Source organism: Heterodontus francisci, chromosome 26, assembly GCF_036365525.1.
Source record: "Heterodontus francisci isolate sHetFra1 chromosome 26, sHetFra1.hap1, whole genome shotgun sequence".
Classification (NCBI taxonomy): Eukaryota; Metazoa; Chordata; class Chondrichthyes; order Heterodontiformes; family Heterodontidae; genus Heterodontus; species Heterodontus francisci.
In genome coordinates, this window is record NC_090396.1 from 10,415,787 (window position 1) to 10,430,752 (window position 14,966).

Consider the following 14,966-nt stretch of genomic DNA (forward strand, 5'->3'; position numbering starts at 1 on the left):
GCTCCACTTCATTTAGGGCCCCTGCTCTACTTCCTATAGGTCCCCTCCTCTACTTCATATCAGACCCCTGCTCTACTTCATGTCAGACACCTGCTCTACTTCATATAGGGCCCCTGCTCTACTTCATATAGAGTCCCTTCTTTACTTCAGATAGGGCCCCTACTCTACTTCATATAGAGACGGTGCTTTACTTTAGATCGAGGCCCTGTTCAACTTCATTTAGGGCCCCTGCTCTACTTCCTATAGGTCCCCTCCTCTACTTCATATCAGACCCCTGCTCTACTTCATGTCAGACACCTGCTCTACTTCATATAGGGCCCCTGCTCTACTTCATATAGAGTCCCTTCTTTACTTCAGATAGGGCCCCTACTCTACTTCATATAGAGACGGTGCTTTACTTTAGATCGAGGCCCTGTTCAACTTCATTTAGGGCCCCTGCTCTACATCCTATAGGACCCCTGCTCCACTTCATATAGGACCCCTGCTCTACTTCCTATAGGTCCCCTCCTCTACTTCATATCAGAACCCAGCTCTACTTCATGTCAGACACCTGCTCTACTTCATATAGGGCCCCTGCTCTACTTCATATAGAGTCCCTTCTTTACATCAGATAGGGCCCCTACTCTACTTCATATAGAGACGGTGCTTTACTTTAGATCGAGCCCCTGCTCCACTTCATATAGGACCCCTGTTCAACTTCATATAGGGCCCGTGCTCTGCCTCATATAGGACCACTGCTCTACATCCTATAGGACCCCTGCTCCACTTGATATAGGGCCCCTACTCTACTTCATATAGAGTCCCTTCTTTACATCGGATAGGGCCCCTACTCTACTTCATATAGAGACGCTGCTTTACTTTAGATCGAGCCCCTGCTCCACTTCATATAGGACCCCTGTTCAACTTCATATAGGGCCCGTGCTCTGCCTCATATAGGACCACTGCTCTACATCCTATAGGACCCCTGCTCCACTTCATATAGGGCCCCTACTCTACTTCATACAGGGTCCCTGCTCTGCTGCATATAGGGCCCCTGCTCTACTTCATACAGGACCCCTGCTCTACTTCATACAGGACCCCTGCTCTACTTCATATTGGGCCCGTGCCCTACTTCATATTGGGCCCCTGCTCTACTTCATACAGGACCCCTGCTCTACTTCACATTGGGCCCCTGCTCTACTTCATACAGGACCCCTGCTCCACTTTATATAGGGCCCCTGCTCCAATTCATTTAAAGACCCTGCTCTTCTTCATATAGGACCCCTGATGTACTTCATATAGGACCCCTGCTCTTCTTCATATAGGACCCCTGATGTTCTTCATATAGGACCCCTGATCTACTTTACATACGACCCCTGCTCCACTTCATATAGAGCCCCTGCTTCGTTGCAAATAGGGCACCTGCTCCACTTCACATAGGGCCCCTGATTTACTTCATAAAGGGCCTGTTCTCTACTTCATAAAGGTCCCCTGCTCTACTTCATGTAGGACCCCTGCTTCAATTCAGACAGGATTCCTGCTCCACTTCATATTGGACCCCTGCTTTACATCCTATCGGGCCCCTGCTCTGCTTCATATTCGCCCCTACTCTACTTCTTTTGGGCCCCTGCTCTACTTCCTATAGAGTCCCTTCTTTACTTCAGATAGGTCCCCTCCTCTACTTCATATCAGAACCCTGCTCTACTTCATGTCAGACACCTCCTCTACCTCCTATAGGGCCCCTACTCTACTTCTTTTGGGCCCCTGCTCCACTTCATTTAGGGCCCCTGCTCTGCTTCATATTCGCCCCTACTCTACTTCTTTTGGGCCCCTGCTCCACTTCATTTAGGGCCCCTGCTCTACTTCATATTGGACCCCTGCTCTACTTCATACAGGGCCCCTGCTCTACTTCATATTGGACCCCTGCTCCACTTCATTTAGGGCCCCTGCTCTACTTCATATTGGGCCCCTGATCTACTTCATACAGGACCCCTGCTCTACTTCATATTGTGCCCCTGCTCTACTTCATACAGGACCCCTGCTCTACTTCATATTGGACCCCTGCTCTACTTCATACAGGACCCCTGCTCTACTTCATATTGGGCCCTTGCTCTACTTCATACAGGACCCCTGCTCTACTTCATTTAGGGCCCCTGCTCTACTTCATATAGGACCCCTGATCTACTTCATATTGGACCCCTGCTCTACTTCATATTGGGCCCCTGCTCTACTTCATACAGGACCCCTGCTCCACTTTATATAGGGCCCCTGCTCCAATTCATTTAAAGACCCTGCTCTTCTTCATATAGGACCCCTGATGTACTTCATATACAACCCTGCTCCACTTCATATAGAGCCCCTGCTTCGTTGCAAATAGGGTCCCTGCTCCACTTCACATAGGGCCCCTGATTTACTTCATAAAGTGCCTGTTCTCTACTTCATAAAGGGCCCCTGCTCTACTTCATGTAGGACCCCTGCTTCAATTTAGACAGGATTCCTGCTCCACTTCCTATAGGTCCCCTCCTCTACCCCCTATAGGGCCCCTGCTCTGCTTCATATTCGCCCCTACTCTACTTCTTTTGGGCCCCTGCTCCACTTCATTTAGGGCCCCTGCTCTACTTCATATAGGACCCCTGCTCTACTTCCTATAGGACCCCTGCTCTACTTCCTATAGGTCCCCTCCTCTACCTCCTATAGGTCCCCTCCTCTACCTCCTATAGGGCCCCTCCTCTACTTCATATAGAGTCCCTTCTTTACTTCAGATAGGGCCCCGACTCTACTTCATATAGAGACGCTGCTTTACTTTAGATAGAGCCCCTGCTCCACCTCATATAGGACCCCTGCTCTACTTCATATCAGACCCCTGCTCTACTTCATATTGGGCCCCTGCTCTACTTCATACAGGACCCCTGCTCTACTTCATATTGGGCCCCTGCTCTACTTCATATTGGGCCCCTGCTCTACTTCATATTGGGCCCCTGATCTACTTCATACAGGGCCCCTGCTCTACTTCATATTGGGCCCCTGATCTACTTCATATTGGGCCCCTGCTCTACTTCATACAGGACCCCTGCTCCACTTCATTTAAAGACCCTGCTCTACTTCATATTGGGCCCCTGATCTACTTCATATATGACCCCTCCTCTACTTCATATAGAGTCCCTTCTTTACTTCAGATAGGGCCCCTACTCTACTTCATATAGAGACGCTGCTTTACTTTAGATCGAGCCCATGCTCCACTTCATACAGGGTCCTGTTCCACTTCATTTAGGACCTGTGCTCTACTTCAAATAAGGCCCTTGCTCGACTTCATATAGAGCCCCTGCTGTACATCATATAGGGCGCCTGCTCCACTTCATTTAGGGCCCCTGCTCTACTTCCTATAGGTCCCCTCCTCTACTTCATATCAGACCCCTGCTCTACTTCATGTCAGACACCTGCTCTACTTCATATAGGGCCCCTGCTCTACTTCATATAGAGTCCCTTCTTTACTTCAGATAGGGCCCCTACTCTACTTCATATAGAGACGGTGCTTTACTTTAGATCGAGGCCCTGTTCAACTTCATTTAGGGCCCCTGCTCTACTTCCTATAGGTCCCCTCCTCTACTTCATATCAGACCCCTGCTCTACTTCATGTCAGACACCTGCTCTACTTCATATAGGGCCCCTGCTCTACTTCATATAGAGTCCCTTCTTTACTTCAGATAGGGCCCCTACTCTACTTCATATAGAGACGGTGCTTTACTTTAGATCGAGGCCCTGTTCAACTTCATTTAGGGCCCCTGCTCTACATCCTATAGGACCCCTGCTCCACTTCATATAGGACCCCTGCTCTACTTCCTATAGGTCCCCTCCTCTACTTCATATCAGAACCCAGCTCTACTTCATGTCAGACACCTGCTCTACTTCATATAGGGCCCCTGCTCTACTTCATATAGAGTCCCTTCTTTACATCAGATAGGGCCCCTACTCTACTTCATATAGAGACGGTGCTTTACTTTAGATCGAGCCCCTGCTCCACTTCATATAGGACCCCTGTTCAACTTCATATAGGGCCCGTGCTCTGCCTCATATAGGACCACTGCTCTACATCCTATAGGACCCCTGCTCCACTTGATATAGGGCCCCTACTCTACTTCATATAGAGTCCCTTCTTTACATCGGATAGGGCCCCTACTCTACTTCATATAGAGACGCTGCTTTACTTTAGATCGAGCCCCTGCTCCACTTCATATAGGACCCCTGTTCAACTTCATATAGGGCCCGTGCTCTGCCTCATATAGGACCACTGCTCTACATCCTATAGGACCCCTGCTCCACTTCATATAGGGCCCCTACTCTACTTCATACAGGGTCCCTGCTCTGCTGCATATAGGGCCCCTGCTCTACTTCATACAGGACCCCTGCTCTACTTCATACAGGACCCCTGCTCTACTTCATATTGGGCCCCTGCCCTACTTCATATTGGGCCCCTGCTCTACTTCATACAGGACCCCTGCTCTACTTCACATTGGGCCCCTGCTCTACTTCATACAGGACCCCTGCTCCACTTTATATAGGGCCCCTGCTCCAATTCATTTAAAGACCCTGCTCTTCTTCATATAGGACCCCTGATGTACTTCATATAGGACCCCTGCTCTTCTTCATATAGGACCCCTGATGTTCTTCATATAGGACCCCTGATCTACTTTATATACGACCCCTGCTCCACTTCATATAGAGCCCCTGCTTCGTTGCAAATAGGGCACCTGCTCCACTTCACATAGGGCCCCTGATTTACTTCATAAAGGGCCTGTTCTCTACTTCATAAAGGGCCCCTGCTCTACTTCATGTAGGACCCCTGCTTCAATTCAGACAGGATTCCTGCTCCACTTCATATTGGACCCCTGCTTTACATCCCATCGGGCCCCTGCTCTGCTTCATATTCGCCCCTACTCTACTTCTTTTGGGCCCCTGCTCTACTTCCTATAGAGTCCCTTCTTTACTTCAGATAGGTCCCCTCCTCTACTTCATATCAGAACCCTGCTCTACTTCATGTCAGACACCTCCTCTACCTCCTATAGGGCCCCTGCTCTGCTTCATATTCGCCCCTACTCTACTTCTTTTGGGCCCCTGCTCCACTTCATTTAGGGCCCCTGCTCTGCTTCATATTCGCCCCTACTCTACTTCTTTTGGGCCCCTGCTCCACTTCATTTAGGGCCCCTGCTCTACTTCATATTGGACCCCTGCTCTACTTCATACAGGGCCCCTGCTCTACTTCATATTGGACCCCTGCTCCACTTCATACAGGACCCCTGCTCTACTTCATATTGTGCCCCTGCTCTACTTCATACAGGACCCCTGCTCTACTTCATATTGGACCCCTGCTCTACTTCATACAGGACCCCTGCTCTACTTCATATTGGGCCCCTGCTCTACTTCATACAGGACCCCTGCTCTACTTCATTTAGGGCCCCTGCTCTACTTCATATAGGACCCCTGATCTACTTCATATTGGACCCCTGCTCTACTTCATATTGGGCCCCTGCTCTACTTCATACAGGACCCCTGCTCCACTTTATATAGGGCCCCTGCTCCAATTCATTTAAAGACCCTGCTCTTCTTCATATAGGACCCCTGATGTACTTCATATACAACCCTGCTCCACTTCATATAGAGCCCCTGCTTCGTTGCAAATAGGGTCCCTGCTCCACTTCACATAGGGCCCCTGATTTACTTCATAAAGTGCCTGTTCTCTACTTCATAAAGGGCCCCTGCTCTACTTCATGTAGGACCCCTGCTTCAATTTAGACAGGATTCCTGCTCCACTTCCTATAGGTCCCCTCCTCTACCCCCTATAGGGCCCCTGCTCTGCTTCATATTCGCCCCTACTCTACTTCTTTTGGGCCCCTGCTCCACTTCATTTAGGGCCCCTGCTCTACTTCATATAGGACCCCTGCTCTACTTCCTATAGGACCCCTGCTCTACTTCCTATAGGTCCCCTCCTCTACCTCCTATAGGGCTCCTCCTCTACTTCATATTGAGTCCCTTCTTTACTTCAGATAGGGCCCCGACTCTACTTCATATAGAGACGCTGCCTTACTTTAGATAGAGCCCCTGCTCCACTTCATATAGGACCCCTGCTCTACTTCATATCAGACCCCTGCTCTACTTCATATAGGGCCCCTGCTCTACTTCATATAGAGTCCCTTCTTTACTTCCTATAGGTCCCCTCCTCTACTTCATATAGGGCCCCTGCTCTACTTCATATAGAGTCCCTTCTTTACTTCAGATAGGGCCCCTACTCTACTTCATATAGAGACGCTGCTTTACTTTAGATCGAGCCCCTGCTCCACTTCATATAGGGTCCCTGTTCAACTTCATATAGGGCCCGTGCTCTGCCTCATATAGGGCCCCTGCTCTACATCCTATAGGACCCCTGCTCCACTTCATATGGGGCCCCTACTCTACTTCATACAGGGTCCCTGCTCTGCTGCATATAGGACCCCTGCTCTACTTCATATTGGGCCCCTGCTCTACATTGTATTGGGCCCCTGCTGTACTTCATATAAGGCCCCTGCTCTTCTTCATGTAGGACCCCTGCTCCACTTCATATTTGGCCCCTGCCCCACTTCATACAGGACCCCTGCTCCACTTAATTTAGGGCCCCTGCTCTACTTCCTATAGGTCCCCTCCTCTACTTCCTACAGGTCCCCTCCTCTACTTCACATAGGGCCCCTGCTCTATGTTATAAAGGACCCCTCCTTTACTTCATATAGGACCCCTGCTCTATTTCATATTGGGCCCCTGCTCTACTTTATATATGACCCCTCCTCTACTTCATATAGAGTCCCTTCTTTACTTCAGATAGGGCCCCTACTCTACTTCATAGAGAGACGCTGCTTTACTTTAGATAGAGCCCCTGTTCAACTTCATTTAGGGCCCTTGCTCCACTTCATATCGGATCCCTGCTGTACTTCCTATAGGTCGCCTGCTCTACTTCATAAAGGACCCCTGCTCTACTTCATACAGGACCCCTGCTCCACTTTATATAGGGCCCCTGCTCCAATTCATTTAAAGACCCTGCTCTTCTTCATATAGGACCCCTGATCTACTTTACATACGACCCCTGCTCCACTTCATATAGAGCCCCTGCTTCGCTCCAAATAGGGCCCCTGCTCCACTTCACATAGGGCCCCTGATGTACTTCATATTGGGCCCCTGCTCTACTTCCTATAGGACCCCTGCTCTACTTCATACAGGACCCCTGCTCTACTTCATACAGGACCCCTACTCCAATTCATTTAAAGCCCCTGCTCTTCTTCATATAGGACCCCTGATCTACTTTACATACGACCCCTGCTCCACTTCATGTGGAGCCCCTCCTTTACTTCATATAGGGCCCCTTATTTACTTCATAAAGGGCCTGTTCTCTACTTCATAAAGGGCCCCTGAATTACTTCATGTAGGACCCCTGCTTCAATTCAGACAGGATTCCTGCTCCACTTCATATTGGACCCCTGCTTTACATCCTATAGGGCCCCTGCTCTGCTTCATATTCGCCCCTACTCTACTTCTTTTGGGCCCCTGCTCCACTTCATTTAGGGCCCCTGCTCTACTTCATATAGGACCCCTGCTCTACTTCCTATAGGTCCCCTCCTCTACCTCCTATAGGTCGCCTGCTCTACTTCATATAGGTCGCCTGCTCCACTTTATATAGGGCCCCTGTTCCAATTCATTTAAAGCCCCTGCTCCTCTTCATATAGGGCCCCTCCTCCACTTCACATAGGGCCCCTGCTCCACTTCATATAGGGCCTGTTCTCTACTTCATATAGGGCCCCTGCTCTTATTCAAACGGAAACCCTGCTCGACTTCATAAGGGACCCCTGCTCTACTTCATATCGGGCCTGTTCTCCACCTCCTATAGGTCCCCGGCTATACTTCCTAAAGGGCCCCTGCTGTACTTCATATAGGACCCCTCCTCTGCTGCCTATAGGACCCCTCCTCTACTTCCTGTCGGATTCCAGCTCTACTTCCTATAGGGGCCCTGCACTACTTCCTGTAGGACCCCTGCTCTACTCCTATAGGACACCTGCTCTCGCTCCTGTAGGTCACCTGCTCTACTTCATATTGGGCCCCTGCTCTACTTCATATCGGGCCCCTGCTCCACTTTATATAGGGCCACTGCTCCAATTCATTTAAAGCCCCTGCTCCTCTTCATATAGGACCCCTGATCTACTTTACATACGACCCCTGCTCCACTTCATATAGAGCCCCTGCTTTACTTCAGATAGGGCCCCTGCTCTACTTCATATAGGGGCCCAGCTGAACTTTATATTGGGCCCTTCCTCTACTACCTGTAGGGCTCCTGCTCTACTTCATGTAAGACCCCTGGTCTACTTGCTATAGGGCTCCTGCTCTACTTCCTATGGGCCCCTTGCTCTCCTTCATATTCGGACCGCTTCTCTACTTCATTTCAGGCCCCTTCTCTACTTCATATAGGGCTTCTCCTCTACTTCATATAGGACCCCTGCTCGACTTCATATAGGACCCCTGCTCGACTTCATATAGGGCTCCTGCTCTTTGTCATATAGGAACCCTGCTCTAAATCATATAGGGCTCCTGCTCTACTTCCTAGCGGACTCCTGCTCTACTTTCTATAGGGCTCCTGCTCTAAATCCTATGGGACCCCTTCTCCAGATGGGGCCCAAAAACAAGAACACTTTTCAAAACAAAAGCAAAATACTGTGGATGCTGGAAATCTGAAATGCAAACAGAAAATGCTGGTCTAGCAGCATCGTTGGAGAGAGAAATGTTTCAGTTTGATGACCTTTGATCAGAACTGGGTAAAGTATTAGATTTTAAGCAAGTGAAAAAGGGGAGGGTGGAAAAAGAACAAAAGGGAAGGTCTGTGATAGGGTGGAAGGGAAGATGAGAGACATTAATTGACAAAAGAGTCGGCAGTGCGGGTCCAAAGGGAGTGGTAATGGGACAAAAAAAGAACCAAAAGATGTGTCTAGGGTAGGTGTGTGAATGGCAGAATAATGAACATTTGCCATCTAAATAAACTAAATAGTTGGGGGGAGGGTTCAGTTGCATGGAAAATTAGGAAATCCAAGTTAAAGGAGAAGGTAGGAGTGCAGGTTAGTGATGAGGCTGATTGTTACCAGAAAATAAACGGAAGGTACAGAACGTATGAACCTTATATTGCACCAAGAAATCGTACAAGAGGAGGGAAATTTGATAATAGAACAAACTTAAAATCTTTGTATCTGAATGCATGAAGCATTCGGAATAAAATAAATGAGTTAACAGTGCAAATAGATACAAATGGGTATGATTTAGTGGTGATTACTGAGACGTGGTTGCAGGGGAACCAGGTTTGGGAATTGAATATCCAAGGGTACTCAGTATTTCGGAAGGATAGGCAGGAAGGAAAAGGAGGTGGTGTAGCTTTGTTAGTAAAGGAAGAGATCAATGCTGTAGTGAGAAATGATATAGGCACTGGAGATCAAGACGTAGAATCAGTCTGGGTAGAAATAAGAAATAGCAAGGGAAAGAAGTCCCTGGTGGGAGTAATCTATAGGTCCCAAAACAGTAGTTCCGCAGCGGGGCACAGTATAAACCAGGAAATACTGGGGGCTTGTAAGAAAGGTACAGCAATAATCATGGGTGATTTTAATATGCATATAGACTGGATTAATCAAATTGGCAAGGGTAGCCTCGAGGCAGAGTTCATTGAATGTATTGGAGATTATATTTTGGAGCAATATGTTGTGGAACCAACCAGGGAGCAGGCTATTCCAGATTTGGTATTGTGTAATGAGGTGGGATTGATTAATGATCTCATAGTTAAGGATCCTCTCGGGAAGAGTGATCACAGCATACTAGAATTTCAAATTCAGTTTGAGGGCGAGAAACTGGAGTTCCACACTCGCGTTCTGGAGTTAAACAAAGGTAATTACATAGGCATGAGGACAGATTTGGCCTTAGTGGACTGGGCAGGAAGACTAAAAGGTAGGGCAGTTGATGAGCAGTGATAGATGTTTAAGGAGATATTCAATTCCTCCCAACTAAAGTATATTCCAGAGAGGAAGAAAGATTGTAAGAGGGGAAAAACATCCATAGTTAAGCAAGGAAGTTAAGGATAACATAAAGACAAAACCTACGGCATACCATATTGCAAAGGCTAGTGGTAGGCTGGAAGATTGGGAAACTTTTAAAGATCAACAAAGGGTTACCAAAAAAGAAATAAAAAGAGCAAAGGTAAATTATGAAAGAAAACTAGTGCAAAATATAAAAACGGATAGCAAAAGCTTCTATAAGTATATAAAAGGGAAAAGAGTAGCTAAAGTGAATGTTGGTCCTTTGGAGGATGAGACAGGGGAGTTAATAGAGGGGAACACAGAAATGGTGGAGACACTAAATCAGTATTTTGCTTCAGTTTTCACGATGGAGGACACTAGTACCATCCCAATAGTAACAGGAAATGCAGAGGTTATAGAAATGGAGGAACTTAGAACAATCATCGCTAGGGAAAAAATACTGAGCAAACTACTGGGATTGAAGGCAGACAAGTCCCCAGGGCCTGGAAGTGGCAGCGGAGATAGTGGATCCATTGGTTATAATATTCAAACATTCCCTGGATGCGGGAATGGTTCCAGTCAATTGGAAAAAAATTCAAAAAGGGAGGGAGGCAGAAAGTAGGAAAGTATAGACCAGTTAGTTTAACATCTGTCAATGGGAAATTGTTAGAATCCATTATTAAGGAAGTAATAACAGGACATTTAGAAAATCAAATGCAATCCATCAGAGTCAGCATGGTTTTATGAAGGGTAAATCATGTTTGACTAATTTGCTAGAGTTCTTCGAAGCTGTAACAGGCAAAGTGCATAATGGGGATCCTGTAGATGTAGTATATCTGGACTTACAGAAGGCATTTGATAAGGTGCCGCACAAAAGGTTAATACACAAGGTAAGATCACATGAAGTTCGGGGCAATTTATAAGCTTGGATAGAGGATTGGCTAACCAACAGAAAACAGACAGTCGGGATAAATGGGTCTTTTTCTGGTTGGCAAGATGTAACTAGTGGGGTGCCATAGGGTTCGGTCCTTGGGCCCCAACTATTGACAATCTATATTAATGACTTGGATGCAGGGATAGTAGGTACTATAGCCAAATTTGCAGATGACACTAAAATAGGTGGAATAGTAAGTTGCAATAAAGAAATAAGAAATTTACAAATGGATAGGTTAGGTGAATGGGCCAAAATGTGGCAGATGGAGTTTAACGTGGATAAGTGAGGTTATCCATTTTGGTCTGAAGAATAGAAAGGCAAATTATTATCTAAATGGAGAGAAACTTCAGAGTGCTTCGGTGCAGAGGGATCTGGGTGTCCTCGTGCATGAATCGCAAAAAACTAGTATGCAGGTACAGCAGGTAATAAGGAAGGCAAATGGAATCATGGCATTTATTGCTAAAGGAATAGAATATAAAAGTAGGGAAGTGTTGCTGCAACTGTACAAGGCATTGGTGAGACCACATCTGGAGTATTGCGTACAGTTTTGGTCCCCTTACTTGAGAAAGGATGTAGTTGCATTGGAGACAGTTCAGAGGAGGTTCACTAGATTGATTCCAGAGATGAGGGGTTTGTCTTATGAAGAGAGATTGAGCAGTTTAGGCCTTTACTCTCTAGGGTTTAGAAGAATGAGAGGAGATCTAATTGAGGTATATAAAATGATTAAGGGGATTGACAAAGTAGACGTAGAGAGGATGTTTCCTCTTGTGGGGCAATCTAGAATGAGAGGTCATAGTTTTAGGATAAAGGGTAGCAGATTTAAAACAGAGATGAGGAGAAATTACTTCTCTCAAAGGGCCATCAGTCTGTGGAATTCACTACCCCAGAGTGCGGTAGATGTCGGGACATTGAGTTAATTTAAAGAGGAGATAAACAGATTTTTAATTAGTAAAGGGTTGAAGGGTTATGGAGAATGGGCAGGAAAGTGGAGTTGAGGCCGAGATGTGATCAGCCATGATCGTATTGAATGGCGGAGCAGGCTCGAGGGGCTGAATTGCCTACTCCTGCTCCTAGTTCTTATGTAAAAGCAAAAACAAGGGAAAAACAAAACTAAAATCGAAACCTGCGAAGAAAAAGGAAACAAAATGGCAGCAGAGATTATGGTCTGAAATTGATGAACTCAGTGTTGATTTCAGAAGGCTGTAAGGTGTCTAAGTGAAATATGAGGTACTGTTCCTCGAGCTATATTGAGCTTCATTGAAACACTGCAGAAGACAGAGGACAGTGAGGTTAGCGTGGGAGCAAGGGAGAGAATTAAAATGACAGGCCACTGGAAGCTCAGAGTCATGCTTGCGTACTGCACAGTTCCGCAAAGCAGTCACCTAGTCTGTGTTTGGTCTCCCTAGTGTAGAACAAACCACATTGTTGAGCAGCGAATACAGTATACTAAATTGAAAGAAGTACACTTTTAAAAAAGAGTTTACTTTCATTGGGGCCTGGTGGAGCAGATTAACTGTGTCATTTATCTCATTGCTGTCTGTGGGACCTTCTGGTGCAGAAATTTGCTGCTATGCTTTCCTACATTGCAACAGGGACTACACTTCAAAAAAAGTAATAGATTTGCCGTGAAGTTCTTTGCACAGCTCGAGCACATGGAAGCAATGAAAATGTTTCTTTATTTCTCCTCGCAAAGCACCCAATCAGGCCACAGCTTTAACTAAACAAGTTTGTGATTGTCTTTTGAAGGTAAAGTCCTTTTCTTTAAACAGGTATTTATCTCATTTGTTTGCCATGCACCATTCCCTAGTAGTGGGCAGGCTGATGACCCATTCCTGGGCCTCTTCAGATGCCACTCTGAAAACAGCAAGCTTACTGCCTGCCATCTAGAAAGCCCCAGGTTCAATTCCCTACCTGTGCTGAGTTAATTTCTCCCAGCTTGGAGCAATATAATAACAAAGCACCCTGGGGCTAGGCCAGGGAAGATTGTCCACGGCTGTGCTCCTGATCATTTTGCACTGACTGCTGCTGGTCACGATATGATTGGGCATGACTATAAAGCCTCATGTGGTTGATTAGTTGGCTAACATTCTCTATTTGGTACACATATAATGATTTGTATCATTGGAAACACACTCCAACATGGAGCTGATGCCTTTAGGCGTGGAAGGAAAATATTGGTAAGTCAAGAATAGTAACTGACCCTGTGGTGGCTCTACCTCTTATTTCCCCTCTGGGGAAGGACAGCCCTTAGCACAATGTCTTCCCACTGCAACACTGTCATGATTGGTACCTCAGGTATAGTGTTATTGTGGTATAGTGATATTGAAAGCCAGAGTTTTCCTCTGGGAAATAATTACCAACACTCAACTGTTACTAATGACATTTGTAATAATTTCTTAACCCTGCAGGTCCTGGGGGTCCTCGCTTCAACGCAGAGGGGAGAGTTCTGCCCCATAGCATCCTTGGAAGCTTGGTAGATTTTAAACAGGAATTGCTTGCAAGAGGATTTTCTGAGGTAGAGTATGAGAATACATTGAACCTCCCGATATCAGCTGGCACATGGAGGATAGCTAAGGAAAAGTGGATATGGTTTATATTTCCCAAATGGACTCATTAGGGATCCCTTTGAGTAAATGCAGTTCAAAAGTTAGGCATAAATTTCAACTTAAAGTTGGAACGAGACTGTTATATGTTATAACAAGAAAATTTTTGGAAGGTCTAACCAGTGATGATAGTGACTCATTCTATCTCTGTATGCATGGATATTGATATTATGCATAGTGCTTTGTGTATAGGTGACATTGGCTGATGTACTTGATTCTAAAAGCACTAATTTTATTATATGTGTGATCATCAAGGTGACTTATCGGTGCAGAATAAAGCTCCATAGACTCTGTTCAGGCTAGTTAAGGGTTGTTGCTGCAGAGTTAAGCTCCCTGGACTCTGTCCCAACAACCCTTCTTTCCTCTCCAAAGTCTTTGACTGTGGTGTTGACTCCCAAACCCTTTTTTTTCCACTTCTGCCATAGTACCAAAACAGCTCTTACCAAGGTCGCAAATGACATCCTAATTGACTGTGACACAAATAAACTATCCCTTCTTGACCTTGTCAAACTTCTCGACCTTCTCAACCTGTCTGTAGCCTTTTGCAAGGTTAACCACAAAATTCTGCTTCAACACCTCTGCACCATCGTCTGGCGGGTGGGACTGCCTCCCTGGTTCCATTCTTAGCTGTTCACTCGCAGCCAGAGAATCACCGACAATGGCCTCTCTTCCTGCTCCTGCATCATTATCTCTGGTGTCCCGAAACGAACTATCCTTGGCCCCCTCCTCTTTCTTATCTATATGCTGCCACTCGGTGACATCATTTGAAACCACAGCATCAGTCTCCACATGACACTGATGATATCCAGCTCTACCTCACCATCACATCTCTCAATTGGAGGGGGTGCAGAGGCGATTCACCAGGATGTTGCCTGGGATGGAACATTTAAGCTATGAAGAGAGGTTGGATAGGCTTGGGTTGTTTTCACTGGAGCAGTGAAGACTGAGGGGTGACCTGATCGAGGTGTACAAGATTATGAGGGGCATGGACAGGGTGGATAGGGAGCAGCTGTTCCCCTTAGTTGAAGGGTCAGTTACGAGGGGTCACAAGTTTAAGGTGAGGGGCGGGAGGTTTAAGCGGGATTTGAGGAAGAACTTTTTTTACCCAGAGGTGGTGACGGTCTGGAATGCCCTGCCTGGGAGGGTGGTAGAGGCAGGTTGCCTCACATCCTTTAAAAGGTACCTGGATGAGCACTTGGCACGTTATAACATTCAAGGCTATGGGCCAAGTGCTGGTAAATGGGATTAGGTAGACAGGTCAAGTGTTTTAATGCATCGGTGCAGACTCGATGCGCTGAAGGGCCTCTTCTGCACTGTATTATTCTGTGATTCTGTGAATTCCTGCACTGTCCAACATCGGTGAGTAGAAATTTCCTGCAACTAGAT

At 46.6% G+C, this 14,966-nt stretch overlaps 1 protein-coding gene across 4 annotated transcripts in view; it reads left to right on the forward strand.

Annotated features, from left to right (window-relative positions):
* Window positions 1–14,966, forward strand: part of mycbpap (mycbp associated protein) — a 330,021-nt gene that overhangs the window by 94,071 nt on the left and 220,984 nt on the right. For all 4 annotated transcript variants that reach the window (XR_010977536.1, XM_068057785.1, XM_068057786.1 and 1 more), the window contains exon 4: window positions 13,386–13,492. Coding sequence is in view for 3 of the 4 variants with exons in the window: in XM_068057785.1 (XP_067913886.1) it covers window positions 13,386–13,492 (107 nt within the window). In the remaining variant the exon portion in view is untranslated. The remainder of the gene's footprint in view (window positions 1–13,385; window positions 13,493–14,966) is intronic.